This window comes from Idiotropiscis lumnitzeri, chromosome 1 (assembly GCF_059441095.1).
Source record: "Idiotropiscis lumnitzeri isolate Australia: NSW breed Sydney's pygmy pipehorse chromosome 1, RoL_Ilum_1.0, whole genome shotgun sequence".
NCBI classification, from domain to species: domain Eukaryota; kingdom Metazoa; phylum Chordata; class Actinopteri; order Syngnathiformes; family Syngnathidae; genus Idiotropiscis; species Idiotropiscis lumnitzeri.
Window position 1 is genome coordinate 22,847,349 of NC_142391.1, and position 24,706 is coordinate 22,872,054.

The window sequence follows — 24,706 nt, forward strand, 5'->3', positions numbered from 1 at the left end:
GTGCAGGAGACCCTGGTTCGAATCCAACCCAGTTCTTATTTTTGTAGACTCCAAACCAAACACTGAACACAAACCCTAACCCTAACCGTAACCCTAACCTTAACCATAACCCCTAACCCATAACCCCTAATCCTAACCCTAACCCTAACCCTAACCCCTAACCTAAACCTAAACCCTAACCCTAACCCTACTTTGAAACTCTTACCTTGTTCTCAAAAAACACATCAAATGTTGGCTTAAATTCCAAATACAAAACTCTAATCTTTAACCTTGGCTTGAAACGCAAAGCTTGATTTGACACCCTAATTCAAAACACTAACCATTTTTTAAAATGTTGCTTGAGTTGTGCCCAAGAAGCTTGCGTCCCACTAACAATATTGGCCGTTAGCTGATGCTAAAAAAGTTAGCATCTGTGTTTCCGTGAGCTTTCTTTTATGTGTGCTGGTGCCGCCCACCCGCGGGTCCACGTTGACGATGCTGCCGTCCGTCTTCCTCCTGAACAGAAGCGTGTTGGGCTGCTCGTAAATGACGTCGTAGTTGGAGCTGCACGTGGATGCTGACGCTTGATTGGTCCAATTGTAGTAACTGCAAGCAAAGGCCCAACAAACAAATCATACTTTCCAAGACTCATTTGAAAACCTAACCCTGGCTTAAAACCCAAACTAAAAACTGCAATCCTGGTCAGTTGGATTCTAGAAATCCAAACGCTAATTTTGACTTGAAAGGCTAACTTAAAACCCAAAGCCTAATTTGAACCCTGAACTAAAACTTGCAACCCGAATTGGAAACCCTAAAACTGGTTTAACTTCAACTTGAATCTCTAACACTGGTTTGAAACCTTAATTTAAAAACCCAACCTATTTTTGAAACCCTAATCTTGTCCTGAAACGCGGCCTAGAAATCTAAACTCTACTTTCAAACCTTAATCGCGCCTCGAAACCCGAAATGAAGACCCTACCCCTTACTGGAAACAGCGTTCACATGTTTTTTTGCATGCGCGCATCTCAAGTTCAAGATGGTGTCAGTCGGTCAACGGCGGGCCGCGTGAACTGCTGAACTGCTGAACTGCTGACCTCGCACGTGTCAGCTAAAAAATCCCGTCAGGTGGAAGTGCTCGAAACTTCGAAACATTTTTTTTTTCTTTTTGCGAGGACGAGCCAAAAAGCATCCGACACATTCCGCACGGGAACGCAGAGCGTCCCGACGCCAACATCTCGGTAACCTGCTAAAAATCCCACCGAGGTTGAGTGCCAGTTGGCGGCTCAGAGTTCAGCCAGACGACACACACGCACACATGCACACACACGCGCGCAGTTAGCAGTTAGCAGTTAGCCGCTAGCCAGAACGCTATTGATTTTGGAGGAGGTCGCTGCCGCTGGTTTTTGTCGGCTAGAAGAGAATCTGAAGTAGTACATTGTTCTCACTGTCTCTCAAGGATCCCTTGAAACCCTAACACTTTCTTGTAACCTTAATATCAAAACCAAACCCTGTCTTAATTTAAATCCTGGCTTAAAGCTGGAAAGTCTATCTTGAAACCGTAGCCCTCACTTGATATCCGAATTTCAAACCCTAATCATGTCTTAAAATCCTTTCCCTGGTTTAAACCGTAGATTCGTGGCTTTGAAACCCAAACCAAGCTTGAAACGATAATTGGAAACCCTAACTCAGGCTTGAAAGGTTGAAAATTGAAATCTAACTTTAAAACCCTGTCCATGGCTTGAAACCCAAGATAGAAATCCTAACTTGAAACTGTAAAGCAGGTTCACCTTTTTTGGAAACCCTACTTTAAAACCCTTTACATCCCTAAACCTGCCTGAAAACACAAATCTTGAAACTTTGGTTTGAAACCCTAATTTGAAACCTTTTTTTGAATAGAAAACCCAAACTTGAAACACGAATTGAAACCCTAATTTGAAACTGTTTTCTGAATCCCAAACTCCAGTTAGAAAGCCTATAATAGTCTTAAAACAAGAACTTGGAACACTAATCCTGTCTCCAAACCCTTGGAATTAGGGATGTTTGATACGACACAACTCACAAATCCAAAAGGTAGCTGGTATAAAAAAAATTAAAAAAAAGATGATTTTGAAACTGATTTGATCAAGATTATTGATCCTGAAGTCATGTTATGATGGTAATGGTTTAGTCATCAAATATTCTTCTTCACCTTGTATTCTGTCCTCTTTGCATCGGTCCCGTATCGACGGCAAAAACCCCACCCCCCTGTGGCGAACAATAACAGGCAGTGTGGTTGGCGCTAAGAGGGAGCAGATGCTGCTGGATATGCTGGAGCTGCTGCCCACTCGCTGCACTAAACGCCATCAAACCGCACGCACTCGCAATCCTGTCCCCTCCACCTCCTCCTCTTGCTGCCACTAAGAACACAGATTGAGAGTCGCACCGGAGCTGGATCGCTTCACCACTGACTGGCACACACTAGCTTGTTAGCCTGACAAGCTAACGCACTTGCTGCTCTGACTTGGACCAACAAAACTGATGAGATGGACAAATCACCACGAGATCGAAATTCAAGTTCTTAAGTTTACAAACGGCTGATCCACATGCGAGTCCAGTTATAAGCAACTAGTGCATCAAAAAAAAGAACACTTCATACGAACAGCGTCTTCTCAAGCCAATAGTTGGTAGAAATCTATCAAAATAAAAATAGTTACCACTCTAAGTGGGATTAAACAAGGGTAATCAAATCACATACATAAAAAAGTGGAAAAGAACCCACAATCCAAGTCCTTTGTTCACAAATAATTGCTCCACATATCAGCTCGGAATTTTGTGCGAGCGCGAGAAGTTAACGGTCGTACAACTTTACTCACTCCTTCTGTAATGAACGTCACAGATGAGATGGACTCAAATGCTCAAATTAAACCGGTCACACAAGATCCAAAAAAAGATCTTTGAAAACCGGCCACGTCAGATCCAAAATGTCGTATCAGTTTTTTTTAGCCAAATGGTGAATCTTTTTTCCGTTTGTAACCACTCGTCATTTTGTCTCGTGTTGCTCTAACGACTCTGAATGTGTCTATCGTCAGTGTTGTGTCTTTGGTGTTTTCGGGCCATCTGTTTATGCACTCGCTGCCCACTAGCCAGCCAGTGAGCAAGCGGCGGGTCACGCCCACGTGGTCGCGTTGAACCTAAAACCGTTTCCTTCTGAGCAAACAATCGTCCTGCCGAGTATTTTTGGTCTCTCGCTGAATATTCCGCCAAGCAAGCAAAGCAAAGCATAACAAAGCAAAGCGAAGCAAAGCAACCTCCATGAGATTCCTCTGGCTTTTCTTGGGTTGTCTGTAGTGGTGGGAAGTAATTAAGCGCAAACTCTTGGTTACCATATCGTGGTATGTCGACTTGAGACCAAGGCCATAACAGTTTTCATCGACTGTATCTCAAATCAATTCCCCCCAACTGAATTGCCATCAATAAACGCAGCGCCAAAGATCAGAATGGTACCAACTCTGCCAGAAAGGAAAATTCTTTGCTACTGTATGGAACTGACAAAAAATGGGTGTTGGCCAAATGTTTTTGGTGAATTTCTGCAGTTTTATTTAATCAAGTGGTTGCACAAAAGTAAAATCATCGGGATACAGATGGATTTTTTTTTAAGTAGACTAAACATCAACTTGACAGAATAAAATGGATTAAATTCCACCTATTTTTTTCACGGTAAGTAAATGAGTTGAATCGATATATTTTTTCTTTTTTTACATACCAAGCTTTGCTTCTACTTACGGTAAGTATAGCGTGTGAGTACTTTTGCCACTTACGGTAGTTGTGGTGGGAGTGGAGGTGGTGGAAATAAAAGGAAGGAAGGCAGCTCGCTTGCTCGGCGTGAAACTTGGACGCTGACGAACAGCACATGGCTGCAGTGCACCTGCGTGCCTGGCTTCATTCCGCGCTGTGAAAACATTTGCACCGCTGTCCTCTCGCATTAACTTTGCAAACGATCCCGGATCCCGTGGGACTCCGGCCTTGTGCTACAGCATTAATGGGAACTTGCGGCCCACTTTGTGGCCCCGGATTGATAAATATTTGTCGGGAAGGTGAAAAGATTCCGCATGCGGAGGAGCTTATGAGTTTGGTGTTTGAAGGCGAGTTATCAAACCTTACTGCTCTGTTTGCATAACATGACGAAAATCAATCTTTTTTTTTTATTAGTTTTGTCCATATGTCTAATATATGTGCTTTAAATTTGTTAAGAGCTTTTGAAGGACACTTGGAAATGATAGCTTCAAACCAAAATGGCAGCTGCCTTGTGTCTTTTTGGGCATGAGAATTTTTTTGGGGTCTACTCACGCTGGACATGCCGGCCAAATTTCCTTTTCCAAAGAGAAAAGAGCTTTGGGGGCTCGATTTTCAAAAATTTCATAGCCGTTTTTTGTCTTTGTTGGAGCACCGGAAATGAACAAATGAATGTCAAATTGCAACTTGAAACAGAAATGGTGGCTAACTGAGACTTTTATGCAGGTCTTCTCATCAAAGACAAATCTACCAAATTTCATGGTGATAGCTGAAACTGGCTTCAGGAGCTGAATTTCACAACATTGCTGAAAACTACATGAGCAAGATGAAGTCATACATTTTATCTGAGGTGGGAATTCGTCAGCGCTTTAATCCGTCCGCGAGTTCTCGTTCGTATTTCAGGCCCGCCCAGTCGGTCCGAGTCAGCCAAATGGCGTCGAGAACAGACTATTTGGTGCCATGTCACAAGCAGGTGCCGCGCACCTCACTCGCAGTCAAATAAATAAAAAATAAAAAATAAGAAAATAAAACCGTGTTCTATACGGTCAGTCAATCTCACAAACCTCAATGACATTTTTATTTGATTTCATTTTTTTTGTGATGTGGAAATTATGTTCTCAACGCGGGGGCAGACTCGGCCCACGTTGGTGGGACTGAAATAGTGGCTCTGCTATTTACTATACAAATGATGATTGACTTGATTGACACCAATCAAAAGTTGACTTTGATCCATCACACTGCTCAATAAGCGGTCAAAATGAACTCATGTTGGTGACAATAGAGCTTCGGAATCCTTTGCGTCATTGCTTCCACCAAGACGGACCCGTCACAGTTTTTTTCTTTTTTTTTTTTTTCATGCCGCATGTGTGCCAGGACCCAGCTGCCGGAGCGTTCCGGTGGTTGCCATGGCAACGCCCTGTCCGTCCAAAATGCCTTGCATGGCCAAAGCGGTTGACCGTCGAACAAAAGTAGTCCGCCAGAAGAAATGTGGCATTTTATTCGATTCAGATTCAATGTTGAAGTATGCGCGCATCCGTGGACGAGTCACAGACAATATAATTTTCCTTAAAGGGGAAAAACCTTAATTAGTATTCCACAATTGGGCCAGTGCAGTGCAAGCATTCTATTCCCAAGCCACCCGAGTAAGCGAGCGAGTGCACTGGCCGAGCCAACCTCTGCTAGCTTATAATTTAATGCATCAGTGTGCTGTGTCAGCATTCTGCTTCCTTGCCATGTTTTCACATTCTGTTTGAGCCTCCTTGGACTTGGACTGGGTGGAGGAATTTGGTCAAGCACTGACCGTGTGCAGTGGACTTGTTAAGAGTTTTGTGTGTCATGGCAAGTCAACAAGCTTCGCCGCCATGCTCCGCCCACAAACAATGACGAAAGCCTTTTTCTTAATTGAGTCATTTGTCTATTAGACAAGTTTGCTCGCAATTGGACAAAGGTCTTCGTAGGACCACCGGATTTTCCCAACATGACATGATACGGCTGACTTCCTGTGTCTTTTAAGGCATGATTTTCAGATTATTTTTGTGGGCCTATTCATGATAGACATGCCAACCAAATTGTGTGCTGCTAAGTCAAACTGGCTCCGGGGGTGCTTATACCCAAAATTTAGGATTTTCTGTGTTTTTAGTCACATTTTCTGAGGCTTTTCATCAGTTTACTAGCCATGCCTACCAAATTTCATTTTTCAAAAACCTTCTAGGAGTTTGTCTTCCAATGGCATAAGATCAAACAGAAGTGGTGGACTTTCTGTGTCTTTTTAGGATGGGCCTATTTTTTGCGGGTCTACTAATTATCATGAAGCTCAATCAAACTACCTTCAGGGGCTCAATTTTGCAAAACTCTCTTAGATGACCTCTGGAAATACCCCAAAATTACATTTAAATGAAGCAGAAACTAAAATGTCTGCTTCATACTAAAACGACAAACTTTCTGTGTCTTGACCTGCATCTGTTGTGATACATAAATAAAATTGTATTGTATTGTTGCTTGAGACATTTTTGTGGTTGTGCTCATGAATGACACGATGAGCGAATTTCATGACACAGAGATTTTCTTTGAAGAAGCCCCAGAAAAAAGCCTCCTAAAATCTCTCAAAGGGCCACTTGAAACCAAAATGGCGCTCTTCCAGTGTCTTTTCAGAAAATGCCATTGTCAGACTTTTTTTGTGGGTCTGCTTGGGATAGACTTGGAGACGAAATTTCAAGTTGCTGAGTCAAAAGGGCTTCGAGAACTGAATTTTCAGAACTTCTTTTGGAGCCTTTGAATTGTGACCCAACAATGACAAGTCACCAAATGACAGGAAATGTCCAGAAACCAACAGAGGACATGAGGGAGGAGAAGCGTTTCATCCATCAATTGTCCCCTGAAGACTAATAAGAATAAACTTGAAATGAATCAAGTTTGGGCGTAAAGAGACGACGAAATGATGAATCAAGATGGCAACAGTTCAGAGAGCAGCAGGTTATTTCTCTTACTGACAAAGCCTGACTGGTCATATGGACCTCATTGTCGCCAATGGGGCTTTGTGGGAGTATTTTTTTAGATATTGCGAGGATGTTTTCTGTGCTATTTGGGGAATGTTTTGGGGTGCTTTGAGGACATTTTGGTGTGTTTCTTTTTTTAGAGATGATTTTGGGTCCAGTTGGGATGTTCTCTACGATGTTTATGCTGTGTTTTGGAATGCACCATGTCAGCCTGCCAATAGTGAAAATCTATATAGAAATTAATGCCCAATGAAATGCATTGGGAAACAATAGATATATGCATACACACACACGCAGACGTCGGCCAAATACATTTTTCCAAACCCCCAAAATTCTTTAAGGAAACATAAACTTATAAACACCTAATATGGGTTTTCCACAAGAAACAGGTTAGGGTTAGCTCCTTAATTAGTTTAGGTTAAGGTACGCAACCCGTGATTAATTATTAAAGAATATTGCTAACATATGTGAGTCTTCATTCCTTCCACTTTTCATGTTTACTACATAGATAAATAAAATATAGGAATATATAAAAAATGAAGCCAACCGACCTCCTGAAATCAAGCAGAGTTTTATTTTCCCCAAATCGCATTCAACTAGACTGCAATGTCGATTTGAATTCGATGAATTGTTCATCGCTGCTATCAGCTTTCCAGCGGTGGGCCATAAAATCGGGACGGGTTTATTTAGCAATGGGAGCCTTTCTTTGGTTTCATGCGCTTATTAGCCGCAGCTTAGCTTTAATGCTCGCCGCGCTCCGGCACCAAATTGGAAGCAGACCACGTTGTGACCTCTCCGTGCAACCGAGCGACCTGCCGCTGCGCCGCGCCGCTAGCTCCTTGAATGAAAAGAGCAACCAGCGGCGATGAGGTAACGGCGTCACGCTGAGACACGAGCGCTCCTTCGCTTTTACTGCTTCAAACAACCGTGAACTCGACATGAACTCACATGGGACTCCATTAAAAGAACGTGTACATATCCGCACACAAGGTTTGAGTTTCGGAGTAAGGTTTCAAGCCAACGTTATGGTTTCGAACAAGGCAACGATTTAGGGTTTGGGATTCAAATGAGGGCTTCAAGACAAGGTGAAGGTCTCAAATTAGTGTCAGAGTCAGTTTTAGGGTTCCAACTTCTACATTTCAAGACTGAGTTTGGGTTTCAGAGTAGGGTTTCAAGACCAGGTGAGTGATAAAAATTAAGATTAAAAACCAGTGTTTAGTTTACACACAACGCTGAAGGTTGCAAATTTCCCCATTATGGGACTATTAAAGGACATCTTTATCTTTATCTTTAAAATTTAGTTCCAGGGCCGGTTTAGGTTTATTTTTGGTTAGGGTTTTAAGTCACGGTGAGAGTTTGAAACCGTGGTCAGGGTTCAAAATCACAAATACAAACCAGAGTAAGGCTTTCAAACGTTGCTCTCGTTTAAGAGATTAAAGTTCCCGTTTCAAGACATGGTCAGGGTTTGAAAGTCAGGTTTAAAATTAGTTGTCAAGAATGACTTGTAATAATTTGCTTTACTTGGCTAAAGAGAGGCTCAAATTGTTAGGAACTCCCCTCTCTCATTCTTCTGAGTGCTGAGGCCGTCCAATCCCTCCTCACTTTGAATCTCCACTAATAAGATTTCCTTCCTTCCCTTCAAAGACGGCTCGCCACCCACCGGCCCCCGCGGACCCCCCGATCCTCGTCCAAGGAGGACTCACCATAAATCCCGCTGTCCTGGCACCAGCTTCTTTCTCCCGCTGAAATACGGCGCAAAGTCCTGCATCTTCAATCTGTGGGCGTAGTCGATATAGCCAGACACTTCCTGTCCCGCGGCGTTTACGTCCCGGATGAAGAGCAGCGACTGTGGACGTGCATGACAACAAAAGGTGAGAAGAGGAAGATGGAATAAGAAAAAAGACAAAAGGATGATTAAAGACATGAAATGAAAAAAAAAAAAAAAGGAAGACGGGAGAAGAAAATCATAACAGAAGAAAGCATTAAAAAAATGTTCAAAAAGAAGACAGAAGAAGGTAAAAAATGGGAGGGTAAAAAGGATAGAAAAATAAACAGAAAAAAATAAAAAGGAGAATGAAGACTAGAAAAGTAAAAAGAAAAACGACAACAGATGGAAAAATTGGAAATAAAGAAAGAGAAAAATTGTGAAGGAAAAGGAAAAGAAGAAAGACAAAGGAGAAAAGGACAAAAGAAAAAGATTGGGGGAAAGAAAGACAGGAGAAGAAAAATGAAAAGGAGAATGAAGTTTGGACAAGTAAAACAAGAAGCAAAAGGGAACATTTTGAACAAAAGGCAGAGGAAAAATAAGGAAGAAAAGGTCAAAAGAAAAAAGATTTGGGGGGGAAAGAATGGGAGAGAAAGGAGAATTAAGATGGGAAAGGTGATGAGAAGAATTACAGGAGAAGACAAAAAACAAATATGGGAGAAGAAAAGGAAACAATGAAAGGAAAAGGAAAAACGTAAAAAAGAAAAAGAAAATCAAAGAAAAATAGAAAAATAAAAATCCATAAAGGAAAAATGGATAAAGAAAAATGAAAAAGAACGCGGAAGAAGAAAAAGGAAAAAAAAGACAGAAGAAAAAAGCAAGAAAGAAGGGAAAAAAGAAGAAATGTGAGAAGAAAAGAGCAAAAAAGGACAAATGGGGAGAAGGAAAAAGTTAAGACAGTAAAAGAAAAGTCGAAATGAAAAAGAACTATCATGGAGAAAAAAGAAGAAAAAGAGTAATGTGGCCCTGAAGTGTTTTGAATCTGTGCTCGTTTTATTTCTTGAAATTCGCAGTCAGAAGTTTTAAATTCTTGCTCAAATTTTTACACGTACATTTGTGAAATAAATTCTCGCTCTGAATTTTTTTTTGTTAGCAGTGCAAGCTTCCAAAAAGTGTACAATTATGTGCTTTGCAAAATGGGATTTTCTTGGCCCTGGCTGACGTCTGCAAAGCACAAAAACAGGGTGGGATTGTTTATTTTTTTTTTTTCTTCTTTTTCTCCCCCAGCCTTGAGGGGGAGCCCCGCCCGTCACCATGGCAACAAGCCTTACGTCACCTGGTGGCAATTAACCCAAACAGGTGCTGTGACCTCACATGCCCAGCCCCCGCCAAGGCAAAGGTCCCAGGTGGACTTCATGCTCTTTGTGACACCCGATACAAAATGGCCGCTCATCTTACACGCCACGGGGCCGTGACCTTCAAGATGAAGGTTACGTAAAGCCCGGAGACAGAAGGGAAACATTTGTTAACAAACACGCAAATCACACACTGCTGACTTGTGGAAAAAGAAAACGTTAGACATTCAGATAAACAGTCTTGAGGAAACAGACTTGAAAATTTGAGAGCTCAAATTTAGATTTGAAAAATGTGATAACAAAGAAATGTGCAATTCAGATAAATAATAAGCGCAAAAGTACATAACGAAAGTTGTGTACTTAGAAAACCGACTCGTGAGTGTGACTTTAGACAATAACTTGTGAATTTAGACAACAAAAACTTGTGAAATAGCTAAAAAAATATGAACCTTGATAAAGTTTTGTGAGTGTGAATTTAGATTAAAAAAAATTGTGAAGTAATCTCATAAAAACCCATCAGCACCAAAGTTGTGTTTTGATTCAAAATCTGAATTCACAACTTTTTGCTGTCTAAATTTGAGCGCACAATTTATTCTGACCTGAACTTACACGTTTGTTATCAAAATTCACTTGTTCTTCTCAAAATCCAATCATCTAAATCAGGCGTGGGCAAACTACGGCCCGAGGGCCACATGCGGCCCTTTAGACGTTTGAATCCGGCCCACCAAACTTGGAAAATGTTTACAAAAATTAAACACAGATATTTTGTTGTAATGCTTTTGTTCATTTTCATTTAAAATTAAATGTATTTTTTTTCTCCAATGAGGTGAGGTTACCAAAACACTCCATCCATCTGTTCCTGGTCCGGTGTTGTCAAATTCTACAACAAATTGTGGCCCGCCAGTCAAACATTTTGCCCACCCCTGATCTAAATGAACAAGTTTTTATCAGATATCAACGCTCACAAATCTGTGATCTAAATCCGCATACACGTTTGATATCTAAACTCACACTCACTGGTTTTCATATCAAAATTCACCCTCATGATCTTTTTGTTATCTAAACTCGCCTGAGAAGAGCCTGGCGCAAGCATCATAAAATCCAAAGTGAGTCTTTTGTCAACAGAATGTTGTGTTAGCCAGCACGCAAGAACATTTACATTTTACATCTACAAATTAAATACAAGTACGGTATGTAGTTTACATTGTTTCACTTGAGGCAAAAAAAAAAAAAAAGGTAAAAAAAAAAAAAGAAATCAAGTATTTCAATGACCATCGAAAGTATTCCGCCTGTATGCGCACGCCGGGAGAGGGAGAGTGGAAATAATGGGAGGCCATTTTTATCCAGGCATTGGTAATTACAGGGTGTGTCAGCAGACAGATGTCTTGGCAGCGCACAGAAAAAAATGTGGACAAAAAAAAAAAAATGGACGCTTCAAAAGGACCTCGCTGCTCACTACACTGCGGTTGCAAAATGTTTTATCGGCACTGCATGCGCAGCGCACACAAAAACGCTCACACTTATTTTTACATACAAATAGTCTAATGTGCTCCTTTGATATGGTGTCGATGAAAAAGAAAAGAAAAAAACAAGCAGCATGACTTGGTGCAAGGCCCTGAACGTTTTTGGAATCAAAATGCATTCGGTATTCCACTCTCAAGTCTAAATTCTCAACTTTTGGGAGCTCAATTTGCGCTGGCAATTTTGTTAGCTGAAAGTTTTGGATAATAACTCATGATGACAAATATGTGATCTAAATTCACAACTCTTTGTGCGCCAAATTGACATTTTTTAAAAATATAAATTAATTATTTAATTTAAATTAAAAAAACAAAAACAAAACACTTTTTGTCAAGCAAAATATTTTTTTTTATCTTCATGTTTTGCACCCATTTTTATTTTCCAAATTTGTGTCTCAGGTTTTGTCTTAATTGACAGAACGCTCTCAATATTTTATTAGATTCTCAATTTTTTGGTGATGCAAATTGTTGAAATTGTGTTTTTGAAATTTGCACTGGCAAGTCTTGGCAACTAAATTCACGTTTTTAATCTAAATGAAAAATCCCAATCTAAATGTACTTGCACAAATCTAAATTCAATATGATCCAAATTTTGATCCTATTATTATTATCATGTTTACATTTTTTTTTTAATTAAATGTTTTCACACTTATAAATTCTGGTCTAAATTCATGCTTAAACATCCATCGACGTCTTTATCTACATTCACAAACTTTCATTATCAAAATTTAAACTCTTGAACTCAATTTGGTGATAAAAAAGTTTATATTTGTGCGGACACGTTTTGATCTAAATTGACACTCACAATTTAGGTAAATGTGCCTTTATATGTAAATTCTATGTAATCTAAATACACACTCGTTTTTTTGTTATCAAAAGTTTTTGTCATCTAAATTCACTCACTTCACAAGCCTTCGTAATGTAAAAGGGCACCAACAGGTTTTGACCCAAATTAAATCTCATCTGAATTCACATAGTTTTTGTGATCTAAATTCAGCAAATGTCCACTTCGTGACAACATACTACTGTTGATCCGATAGTTAGATGAAGGTATGTTTTGTAGTCCATGTGGTTGCGTGCGTTGCGTCTGGAGGGCAGGTGTCCTGCTGAGCTTCGTTAGCCTGCAGGGCCGCCGCGCGCTTACCAAAATTAGCCGTTCGGCGGATCAAGTCTCGCTCTTTGCCTTTGAACGACCCATCAAGTCGCGGTGAGAAAATAAGAGGCTTGAAGCCACGCACTCCAAATTACAGGCCACTCGCAATCAGTAATTTCAAGACAGCTTTTTTTGTTTGTTTTTTTTCTGCTTTACAATTTCCATTAAAACTTCCGCAACTTTTCTCTTCCACCTGTGTAACTTTTGAGAGTCCACTTTATGGATACTTAACAATTATGATAATCTTGTTTATCAACAACATAACAGATATGATCAATCCAATTGATCCCAACATCTGACAACCGTGTACTGAAATACAACACATCAATATGGTAACCATGTAACTGACGTAATAGAAACGAGTAACCTCCTAAACCTATTTGACGACACCGTATCAATACAATAACTTTGTAAATTCACTTCATGTAAATCAATATGATAACCACATAAATCCATGTTGTGACAACATATAAAAAAATATGACAACCTTGTAATTCCACTTAATGACCATGTTTGATATTTTTACAAAAAGAAAACATTGATAGGATGACAAAGTAAAATCACTTGTGTAAACATATAGACCTGATAATCTCATGAATCCACTTCTTGCATACTTATTGTCATGACAACCACGTAAATCCACTTTATGACAAGGACAATTAACCGATATGGCAACTCCGCAGCATTACCACATGTGATGCAGTTGGCCATTAGCGGCAGCGCTATAGAGTGCTTTCGACCCTATTTGGCAGGCGGGACTTTTTGTGTTAGCCTTGGTTTCTCTGAGGCCCGCGCTGCCCCACTGTCCTATGATGTTCCACAGGGTTCAATTATGGGGCCCCTGCTGTTTTCATTGTAATTGCTGTCTGCCCCTGGGTTCCGTCTTAAGAAAGCATGGTAATTCCTTTCACTGCCATGCGGATGACAGTCAGATCTATGTCCCGCTGAGCAAAAAGGATGCATTCTCCTTAGAGCCACTTTTTGGAGGAAATTAAGCCCTGGATGGCACTGAACTTCTTGAATTTCTAAGAAAAGAAAACACAAGTTAAGGTGTTTGGTCTCAGTGGCCCTTGTTCATCCCACCCTGTTGACTTAGGCCCCCCTGGCCCCTCACTTAAAGCCAACAGTCTTGAAATTGGGTTTAAAATTGGACAGTCAGATTAAAAATTGGTGCTGTGGTTACATCCTTTTTTTTCCATCTGAAGCGGCAGGCTAAGGTAAAGCATCTCCTTTCTCATTACAAATGGTAATCGAGGCCTTAGTTACATTTCAACTGGATTACTGTAATGCACTTCATTTTGGAGTCCCTCAAGCATGTCCAGTCGGTCCAAAGTGTTGCTGCTTTCCTCTTAACTGGAGTTCGTAGGAGGGAGCACATAACTCCAACTCTGGCCTCCCTTCACTGGCTCCAAGTACATTTTAGAGTTCATTTTTAAGATGCTGTCATTTGTTACCTCTCTGAGCTCCTCCAATCCAACACCTGCTCAGTGCCTCAAGTCAGCAGACCAGACACTACAGGAGGACCCAAGGAACTAAGCGGAGGCTCAGAGGGGATCGAGCTTTTTCCATTACCAGTCAGTCCCTTTGGAATTACCGTCCGTTAAATGTTAGGCGAGCACCCTCTCTTTCCATTTTTGAAACATGTCTTGAAACACATTTTTAATCTATGACTTTTGACTCTTGTTTTTGTATCTGAATTTACATGTACAGCAACTGGTGTTTGCAAGTTGAGTTCAGTTGAGCACATCATCTTAAATGAAAACATGTTATGTCCTCAAGTGTTTTGGGGTTGCCAAATAAGATGTCAGACTGACAGGTGGCATCATTTCCAATCCAGCACTCTTACAAAGAATGGGAGAAAACTGGGAGAAAACAGATCCCGTTGCTGTAAATGTGTGGCATGCCTGAGTCGTCGGGAATAGCAAGCGACTCCGGCACATGCGGTCCATGCGCAAATGCGTCCTACGCCATTCGCCGCCGTATCTTTTTTTTTTTTCCCGCCTCCGAAAATCATTCCCACATTCCGCTGGCTTTTAAATTACCAGTGGGAAGCCGAATACGAGTCCAGGGACCAAAATACCCACTCCGTGGAAAAGGGAAGGGAATTATGGCGGATCTTTTCGATGGATTTTCCCGACGTGTGACGGGGCTGCGCCTTTTCCTTTGAAAGCGGCGGAAAAGAGCGGGAACCGTGCCTTTGTTCCGCATGTGTGTCTGCCACAAACATGCAGCGCAAATACCTCAGTCAAGGACAATTGAAATACATGCAGTTTGTCACATATGGGGTCAAAAAAGGCCTTTGACTTAACGGGAACTGCCTTGTGATCACAAAATAAAATATTTACAGTTACCTGGAACTTGGATCACAAACGTTTTAGTTATTTCAATTTTGATCAAATTCCCGCTCATGTTTTTTATCTAAATCAATATTTTTAGATTCTGGCATGTTCACATCACTTGTGGGCAACAGTTGCTGTTTTCTGGCTCCTTCCACTTTGGTACGTGCATGTCAAAAAGGGGAGCGTGCCAGGCAGGTGTCGTGCTGCGGTTTGACGCCGGCAAAGCGCCCGTGTTGGCCGACTCCAACGCCGCTTGTTTGCACGACGTCGCCAGACGCGTCCGTCATCTCGCCGGCCGAACTTCCCCGCACACGTGGACGACAGGAGCGGTGGCCCCCGGGAGAGAAAGAGAGAGGACGACTGGACCTCCTCGGTTGTCTTTCCTGGCTCGCAAACTTTATCGACCCTGCGAGAGTTTCAAGTCATCTTTTCCTACACATTCTTTCCTTGACGTGCGTTAAAGGTAGCTGCATTAGTTTGAGTGCTGTCTCTTTCCAGCCACCTATTCTCACCCAAAAGAAATAGATAAGATTTAAAAAATTAGATCACTACTCTTAATTAACACTGTGTGATATCAATAGCCTTCACATCGCATTTTGTCGTTGGTCCTTCTTTGTGTCACGCGACATTATTACAACTAAAATTACGGTTATTGTAAGAATGAATTCCAACTCAACTATTCTCACTTGAATACGCTGTCACTGGTCCGGGTTAGACCAAAGTACTTTATTTTTTATTTATTCTTTTGATGACATCAAATAAAATTACTCTCATTGGCATGAATGTCAACCTATTCTGCTAACAAAGACCTTCCCGTGCATGTCAACTACTCTCACCCACTGCCATACACTTGAAATATTCCGACTGATCAGGATGTGTTTTATGACAGAATTAAAACGTTAAAAAGTTATTGTAAATACTCTTATTTAGGGTTGTGAAGCTATGCAACCTTCCAATTAAAAATAATAATAAATCACCCTGGATGCAGATTTGAGAAGTCAAACTAAATTTGGATGAAAATTCGTACAAAAGTTAAAGAAACATTTTTTCACACTTTGAATTTCTGTCATTTTTGGGGAAACATTCCATAAAGAACTAACTTGAAATAACTTTTTTTTTTTTTTACGCTTGTCAGTGTCACCTCGTGAACAACACACTCATAAAGCCATCAGTGGCATTTACCCACAATGCAGCAGGGCACAAATTACAAGGTGGCACCAACACACACGCAAGCACGTGCACACACACGCATGCAAACACACACCGCAAGCAGTGCACTCCCTTCCTGTTGTTGCAGTAGCAGATGTTTCAAGGCAGACAAATAGCTGCTAGATTGTTAGCCTCGCTGCTATCATTCGCTAACTTAAAATGTAAACACATTCCAATCTGCGACCAAGAATGATTTAAAAGGGTAACCTAGTGTGGAGCTCCAATTGGGAATGTCACCTGGAGCAGTCGCCGCAACTCAGGAAGTTTGTCACTTGCGGGATGACTAAATTAAGTTCGCTATGACACATCAAAGACGTCCATTAAAACCAGGACGCTTTAGAAAACGAACGGATTTAGCGCTCCTCTATATTTTACATCCAGTAGAGTTAATTTGAGCTTTAGCCACCTACTATGATCAGGGTGTACCTTGATTTTGCATACGGTTCGCTGTGGCCAGCTAATATAACCACAGCACACCTTTACTTTCAATAGACGAGAATTAGCATTACCTAACTAACATAAACCGTGAAGAACGGTCTCGTGAACTCAGCAAGTACATTCTTGTTCAGAACGTTCTCAAAGAAAGCGCGTAAGAATGGACAAGAACGCTAACTGAGAATTGGCTATACCAAATACACAAGTTGCTTCATCCAGCTAACAAAAATGCAGCACATCTTTATTTTACATATACTTTAACATTAGCTTTAGCCAAGTAATAAACTTAATACACTGTTAGCTTTATCCACCCAAAACGATCATATCCATCCATTCATTATCTGTACCGCTTCTCCTCACTAAGGTCGCAGTATAGGTACCTCAAACTTACAAATACATTAGCTTGAGCTAGCTAACAACACTAGAGCATACTTCAGTTTTACATACAATGCCGGCGACAGCGAACATGACCACAAGCTAACTTCATTTTGAGAAAGTTGTTAGCATTAGCAAATAACAAAACCACATCACACGTCAATTTTAAATACAGCTTTAGTTTTAGCCAGCTACTATGACCACAGATGCAATTTAGCATTAGCTGTAGCCAACTTACCACTGTCAGCTTGAGCTAGTTAACACAATCAAAGTACACCTGTATGTTATACAATTGTTTTCTTCCAGCTAATACGATCACAAAATAACTATTTCACATACAGTACACTGTATACCACAACACACCATTTTTACAAACGCTGTTAGCATTATTTGCCTAAAATGATAAATACGCAAGGACCACAGCGTAGTGATACAGTGCACCACTGTATCACATACATGTTGGCATTACCTTTAACCAACTACAAGACCACCAAACACCTTTACCTTTACCTGCTCACTGTTAGCGCTAGCCTTACCTGCTAGTCAGTGTGACCTTTCATCTATGAAACACGATGATCTTGCACATTTGTGATATATTACAACGATGATGTTCTGACGTTATTACGATGACAGCAGATTTTTTTGGTGTTCCCCATCTTGTAGCGAAGGTGCGAAAGGTCCACATGTTGACCGGGCGTGGGTGGACCGCAACAGTTTATGTGAGAAAATGTAGGACAAACAGCTCAACAACGCGAGGAAGGCAGCCAAGGTGTAAAAATCTTCCCTGGAGCTCAGGTGTTGAAAACAGAAGCAAAGAGAAAGAGGAGGGGAAAAACAGCAGCAGTGATGGGAAGGAGTTGACCCACAGTTGACCCGTGGTTTACCTCTGTTCAAACACGGGCACTACAAAGCTCAGCAAGGTGCGCTTCTTTGTCTTGGACCATGTTGAGCGTCAGGCAAGACTTTCAGGATTTTAGGGCTTGAGTTGACTTTGTTTTTACTTGTCGATTACTTTGAAGCATCAGATAGACTTCCATTATTTTTTATTACACAGTGGTACCTGGTATGAGTGCCCCCGTGAGCTGCCAAACACCCAAGTACAAAATGAGAAGATCTGCAAGGAGCATGTGGCAGAGGTGGAAACTGACCAACAGGAGCTGCAGTCCGGGCTCCTCATGTCACTCACGACGGCCATACCCCTTAAAGACAGAAAGGCAGGCTTGGTCTAAAGACCTATGATCCAAAAACCAGCCACCAGGTCCAGTAACAAACTGCTCGGTCCACAGGCTCTCTCTTTGGCTAGAACACCAGTCCCCAAAGAATCACCAGTTTTGTCCAAAAAAATGGTGCTCCAGTTGGAATAATGATCCCCTAGATTCAAACGCCAAGTGTTGGGTTTGCAAATCCTGCCGTGACCCAAAACAAATCTGACTTCAAAGAATGTGGGTTTGGTCAAATTGCCAACCGAATGTTTTGGAGATTATCCAGATGATCTCAAATTGACCAAAACATCATTAACACATCAAAGTGGCTAGCTTAGTTCGCGCTAACTTTTCGCACTACAGAAAATGCCTCTCTCTCTCTCTCTCTCACACACACACACGGTACCAACTCATCAGCAAAGGATGGTGGTGGTGGTAGTGCCATGACGTGGGCAATGGAACTTGTTATCTTGTATTTATTGATAAATTCTGAAGTATCTCGAGAAACATCTGCTCATGCTCAGCAAAAGTTTTCAGAACTCACTGGATGGCGCTTCACAATGCAGATGGACAATGTCCCAAAATGTTGCTTTTCTATATTCAAACGCAACGTTCATGTTCAATAAAACAAATATGACTGGATGGCATAATATGTAAATTACTTACGATAAAACTAACACTAGCAATATGTACTTGTCCCCCTATTTCTTTTTTAATACTGCAGTTTGACATACAGCCACACATGTTCAAATTTGATCACAGATCATCATAGAGATTTATGGGCAGTCCGCTAAGATAATTAAAGGTTGAGACGGAGAGAGAGAGAGAGAGAGGGTTATGATTAAGCACTTTGAAGGAGGAAGTATGAGGCGGTACGGGCCAGATGAACCGTGCACTTCAAAGTCGCCATCAACGACGTGACCGTTCGCCTAATCGCTTCAGGATGGTTGGCTATATCATGTATCATGCACGTTTGAGTGAAATTCACTGACCAAGAGACTACAAATACATTCATTAAAAACACTGAGTTAGCGCTTTTTTAAAATGAAATCAAGAAAGAAATGCTAAGCATATTTAAAAACATGAAAATTTGTGAATGGGAAAAAAACCCCACTTCAATTTCAGAATAAACGTGACCTAATTTTTGCAAACCAAAATATAACCCATGTTAAAAAGGGTTCATTTCAGAATTATAGTGCCCTTCTGAAAAACCCCCAAATAAAAAAAATGCATTAAGCATAATCCTTTTTAGAAAGAATATTGACATCCAACTTGAAGTGTCCTCATGATTGCAACCTAAAATTTCGTCAACATATTGTTTAAAAAAATGAGAAAAATGTGCAAACAAAAAAAGTGTCAATAATAAAAACAGAATAGGCTCATTATATGAGAAAAAAATATTAGAAACTTGAAAATAAAATCATCCGCATCCCTGCAAACCAAAACGTGGTCACCCCAGTTAAAAAGAATATTTCAGAATAAAAGCATCCCGGTTTTTTGCCGCCCAATTTGTAGTCTTGCTAAAAAGAATGTGAGTTTCAAAATGAAGGTAGAAGCTCTGGAAAACAGCCTGCAGCACGGTGGCACGGGTGAAAGTGCAAAAACAAACAAAGCGTGAAAGAATGCTAAGTGTCCTTTTGTGGACAAACAAGGAAATGTCAAACATACCAAAGCAAGCTGCCCAAAATCATGTCAAGTGTGGGCGGCGCCTCAAAACAAAAGCTCTGAGCTCCAGGTTAATTCTTTTGACCCGTCACTATGGTGACGCATGCACCTGCGTTGACAGATGTTTTAGCTTTAGCCTTAGCCTTAGCATTGGCGGCGTTGCGCAGCAAACAAGTCACAACAATGACAAACATCCAAGCTTGGACCACCAACATGTGAAGGACGAGACCTCTTTATCACTCAGGCCTTTTTAATGTATGGAACGTATTATTGCAAGAATTGTCAACAAAGTTAGCGGTATCATGTTAGGGATAAACGATGACCTTCACAGTTGTTTCAGCTCAATAGCTTAGCATTTTTCATCCATTATGCTGGGCTTTTAGTTTGACAGCCAACTTATACTCAAAAATTGTCTTTGATGTTCAAGACAAATATGTCGACTTAGTTCCACATAAGTGCCATTGGAGGCAAAAGTTTGGTTTCATCAGAGACTCAAAATAGACTTGGGTGTTTACGCCAAAAAATCAAAAGACTTTGATATTTAAAAAACATGTTAGGGTCATCGAATATTCCAAATTGTCTTTGATATTTACAAAACACTTAAGTTGGTGTCATCAAAGACTATAAACTATCTTTGATATTACCAAACAACACATATCGACAGCAAGGAGGACCAAACTCTTGACATTGATCATATGGGGACCGAATAGCCAATGTCAGGGGGTTCTGTAATATACTCCCGAACCACCCCCCACAGAAATCTCTGAGGGACCACAAAAATTGTTGGAACTCCCATGCACCCTCGTGGTCCTTGCTGAGGGTGAAGAGAGGGACGAAAACCACACTGCTCCTCCTGGATTTAAGATTCAACTTCCAGGCGGACCCTCTTTCAAGTAGAGGAGTTCAAGCATGTCGGGGTCTTGTTCATTGTGTGAGGGGACAACAGAGCGGTGAGGTGTTTCAGGCAAGTCCCACTGGGAGGAGGGACCAGGGAAGACCCATGGCTCTCTGGAGGGACTATGTCTCCAAGCTGGCCTGTGACGATCTTGGGATTCCCGGGGAAGAGGTGGACGGAGTGGCTGGGCAGAAGGAAGGCTGGGCTTTATTGATAAAGCTGCTGATCTATGACCCGACCCCGGATCAGCGGGGAAAATGGACAGATGTGGAAATGGATGGCTGGACATATGAGACTCAAAATTGTCGTTGACATTTACACAAAATGTTGGATTGTCTATCAAAATGAAATTCTTTGATATATAAGCATCCTGGATAATGGATGAATGGATGATATTTTTGAGGTTAGGTTCTTCATTGACGTAAATACTGTTTTTCAAACACTGTAAGCTGTCTTTGATATTTTTAAAAACACGAATCTTGGGTTCCACTAAGAACATAAACTGTGTTTGATAATTACAGAATACGTAGGGTGGTTTCATTTCGTGTGTTTAAAATTCTCCATTGTCTTTGACGTTAACAAAAAAAAAACAGATCCGGTTTGTTGAAGACTATATTTGTTTATGAAAAAAAAAAATGTAAGTTAGGTTTGACTTTTGAAGGGAATTATTCATTGATGATGACCAAATCGATTGGACGTTTTTGAGGTTTTAACTTTTGCATGCCTGTAGGCGGAGTGATGCTGCACTTTAAACACAACTTGACTCGAGTCGTGCGAGCGTCTCGTAGAAGTTCACGACGGTCAGCTCGCCTTTTAGCAACGCCATTTTGTTTTAAAGCAGCCGAGTGTTTATTTGGAGTAGCCGCTATTAGCCCCCCCCCCCCTTCGAGTTAAAACGTTACATGGCTGGGTGAGCTCCCTCTTAAACGGGCTTAAGTTGCAGCGGAAACATTTGCGTAACAAACATTTGCGTAACGAGCTCCACGAGAGCAAAAACCAACTCGAGCTCTCCGGACGCCCTTGTTTATCTTAGCAGAGAGAAGTGAAAGCGGCCAATGACAAACATTTGCACATTCGAATGACGGATGGCTCGCAGCTGAAGTATGGAGAGAAAAAAAAAAAAAACACCATCTCAAAAAAAAAAAAATATATATATAAGGAATGTAAAATGTATCAAATGATACTTGTTTGATGGGTTTTAAGCATCTACTTCAGTGATTTGTGACAGTAATTTGTCAGATTTGCGGAGGCCAAAATTGTCTTTAATGTTTACGAAGACGCACCCTATGTTTGCTGAAGACTTGGAAGCTGTCATCGATGACTGAAAATAAAGACTGTAAAGTGTCATGGACATTTAGAAAATGTGCGTTAGTTTTTTTGTTATTTTATTCAAAAACTGGCCTTCATGTTTGTGAAAATGCATATGCAAGATCTTTGTGTAAAAAAACAACAAAAAACGCACGCTAGGTTTGCTGAAGACACGAGGTGGTCTTTGATGCTTACAAAAGACTTATTAGGTTCATTGTAGACTGTCTGATGTTTACATGCTCTACTGCAAGAGGCTAACTGAGGATGCTACATCATCTTTGATGTTTACAAAAACTATATGATATATATTTTTTTTGTCTTTGATTTCAAATATGTCTAAGTCATTAGACTCAAGATGATATTTCGTGTTTCACAGTAACGTGTTAGGTTGGTCAAAGCCTCTACGGGAAATAGTTTTTGTCCTTCACAAGATTGCCTTTGAAAAAAGACTAAAATGTATTTGATGTTGACAAAGATGCTGACAAAATTGTCTCTACAAAATGCGCAGCTTCTAAAATGTGACGAAATTGTCTCTGATATTTACAAAACTACAGATGTTAAGTTCATTGACTCTAGATTCTGTTAGATGTTTACAAGCACAGGTTTGCTGCTCCCATAAATTTGTCTTTGATTTGTTCATATCACTTATGTTGAGTGAAGACTAGATTATCTTTGATATAACAAAACCCCCATTTATGCTAAATTCAAGACTAAATTGTCCCAGATGTTGTCAAAATGCATACAAACTGCACTAGATTTTATCTTAGATATTTACAAATGGCCGTAGATTTTATATATTTTTTTCATATTGATGCAACAAAATTTTATTCAATGTTTTCAAAAGGGACCTTCTTTGATGTGATCAACGAGCAACTTGTTGCTCAAACTCCTGAGTGACGTCCACTAATGGACGGCTGTTAACGGAGCGTAAACAAACGCGTGGCAGCCATTAATGAGCAGCTTAAAATTCTTGGGGGATTTGACCCGACGATGCCGTGTCAAGTGGTCGCACCTCTTGAGCAAACACAAGATGGCCGCCCGCAGCGTGACACAAAGCAGAGCGCCTTGAACCGATTCCACGCCACCACCCTCATAAATTCTCCCGTCCGGCATCATTTTATGATCGGCTACGAGCCGGCTAATGAGTGTCAGCTACAAGTGTGTTGAGAAAGGAAACATGGCCTTCGCAGTGGGCCTGCTCAACATATCTTTGCGTCGATCTTTGATGACCGGCATCAGGAAGTGACAGCTAATCCTGATTTTTTAAATGTTCACCTTGTATATTTTATCTTTCTCGTTGACAAGTACACTTCCATGAGCTTTGATTATGACATTCATTGGAGTCTCTGGTCTGTCATGTTTGCTTACAAATGACGTAGGTTGGTTTCATTAGCTAGAAAATGGTCTTGTAGATGGTCTTTGACGTTTACAAAAAAAAAAGCATTCATTTTCTTTGTCAAGGAGTCTAGATTGTCGTCTTTCTTGAATGTGACAAGGAAGGTCATCAGAATGGAAATGCTTGATAATCCTGATCAGACAAACGTGTCTTTGATGTTTACAAGGTATTTACCAAATAAAAAAACATATTAGGGACATTGTAGACAATCTTTTGATGGTTGTGAATAGGGGTTAAATTAAGTTCATTTAAGACTAGATTGTCTGATGTTAACAAAAACAAAAGATTTCTTGAAGACTGCAGTTCTTTCTTTGAGGTTTACAAAATTAGTATTTGATGACAACATTGTCTTTTGATGTTTACAGAAAGGCGGTGGTTAAATCAATTGAACACTCAATTGTCTTTGATGTTAAATAATATAGGTTCATTATTGACTGTTCTCTCATAATTACATAAAATACACAGTGGGGTCTTTGATGTTTATAAAAACTTGCATGTTAGGTTTATTGAAGACTAGCTTCAATGTTTATAAAAACAAATATTAGGTTTATTGGAGACAATATAGTCTTTGATGTTTACAAAAGCACGCATGTTAGGATCATGGACAAATATCATCTTTGATGTTTATGGAAAAAATAATCAAAGTTAATGGAAGACAATATTGTCAATGTTGAAACAAAATGCATGTTAAAGGCTCGTTAAATCAAATTTGATGTTTACAAAAACTGCTTTTAAAAAAAGCAAGGTTGGTTGAAGAGTAAATCATCATTGATGTTTTAAAAAACACACTTGTGTTAGGGTCATGACTTGAAAAAAAAAAAAAAAGGTTGCATTTTGCCTTTCCATCTTTACATCAGAGTTGAGATGCGTGCTGTCGAACTTTGTGTTTTATTAAGTCTAGTGGGTCCGTGCACTTGTCAGCATTATTTCGGAGCACTCGGGCATGACGTGCCAGGCAGGAGGCCTGCAGCGGGGCCTCATCGCGCGGAACACCGCCAAGGCAAATATTGTCGCCTTAACCGGCCAGGAGGGTAATAGTCTCTCGGATCAACAATGGCATGTACTCTACTGGCATGTCGTTGACACCCCGATACTGGAAACGTTGCATCAAAGATGGAGACGTATGTGAGTCAGGAAGAGGATCGCGTCTTTATCTGAAGGCTGGAGTCCAAACACAATTACCTCTGCCAAGCACACAAGCAAGAGCATTACGCAACAATTACAAATCAACTGCTAGCAAGAAGTAGCACTATTACCGTGGTGAGAAGCTATTTCATTCTAGTTGAAAATTCATCAAAGATCTGAAATAATGTTTATTGTTGACTTTTATAAACATCAAATAATTACATTTGAACCAAATATACATCGTTACGTGAATACAAAAAACACCTGATTCTCTTTTT

At 40.5% G+C, this 24,706-nt stretch overlaps 1 protein-coding gene across 1 annotated transcript in view; it reads right to left on the reverse strand.

Moving 5' to 3' along the window:
- The window catches only part of cfap299 (cilia and flagella associated protein 299), a 77,191-nt gene that overhangs the window by 29,087 nt on the left and 23,398 nt on the right, over positions 1 to 24,706 (reverse strand). Inside the window, exons 4-5 of the mRNA XM_088305739.1 lie at positions 8,450 to 8,592; positions 456 to 585 (exon numbers count right to left, since the gene is read on the reverse strand). Of these exons, the coding sequence (XP_088161865.1) occupies positions 456 to 585; positions 8,450 to 8,592 (273 nt within the window). The remainder of the gene's footprint in view (positions 1 to 455; positions 586 to 8,449; positions 8,593 to 24,706) is intronic.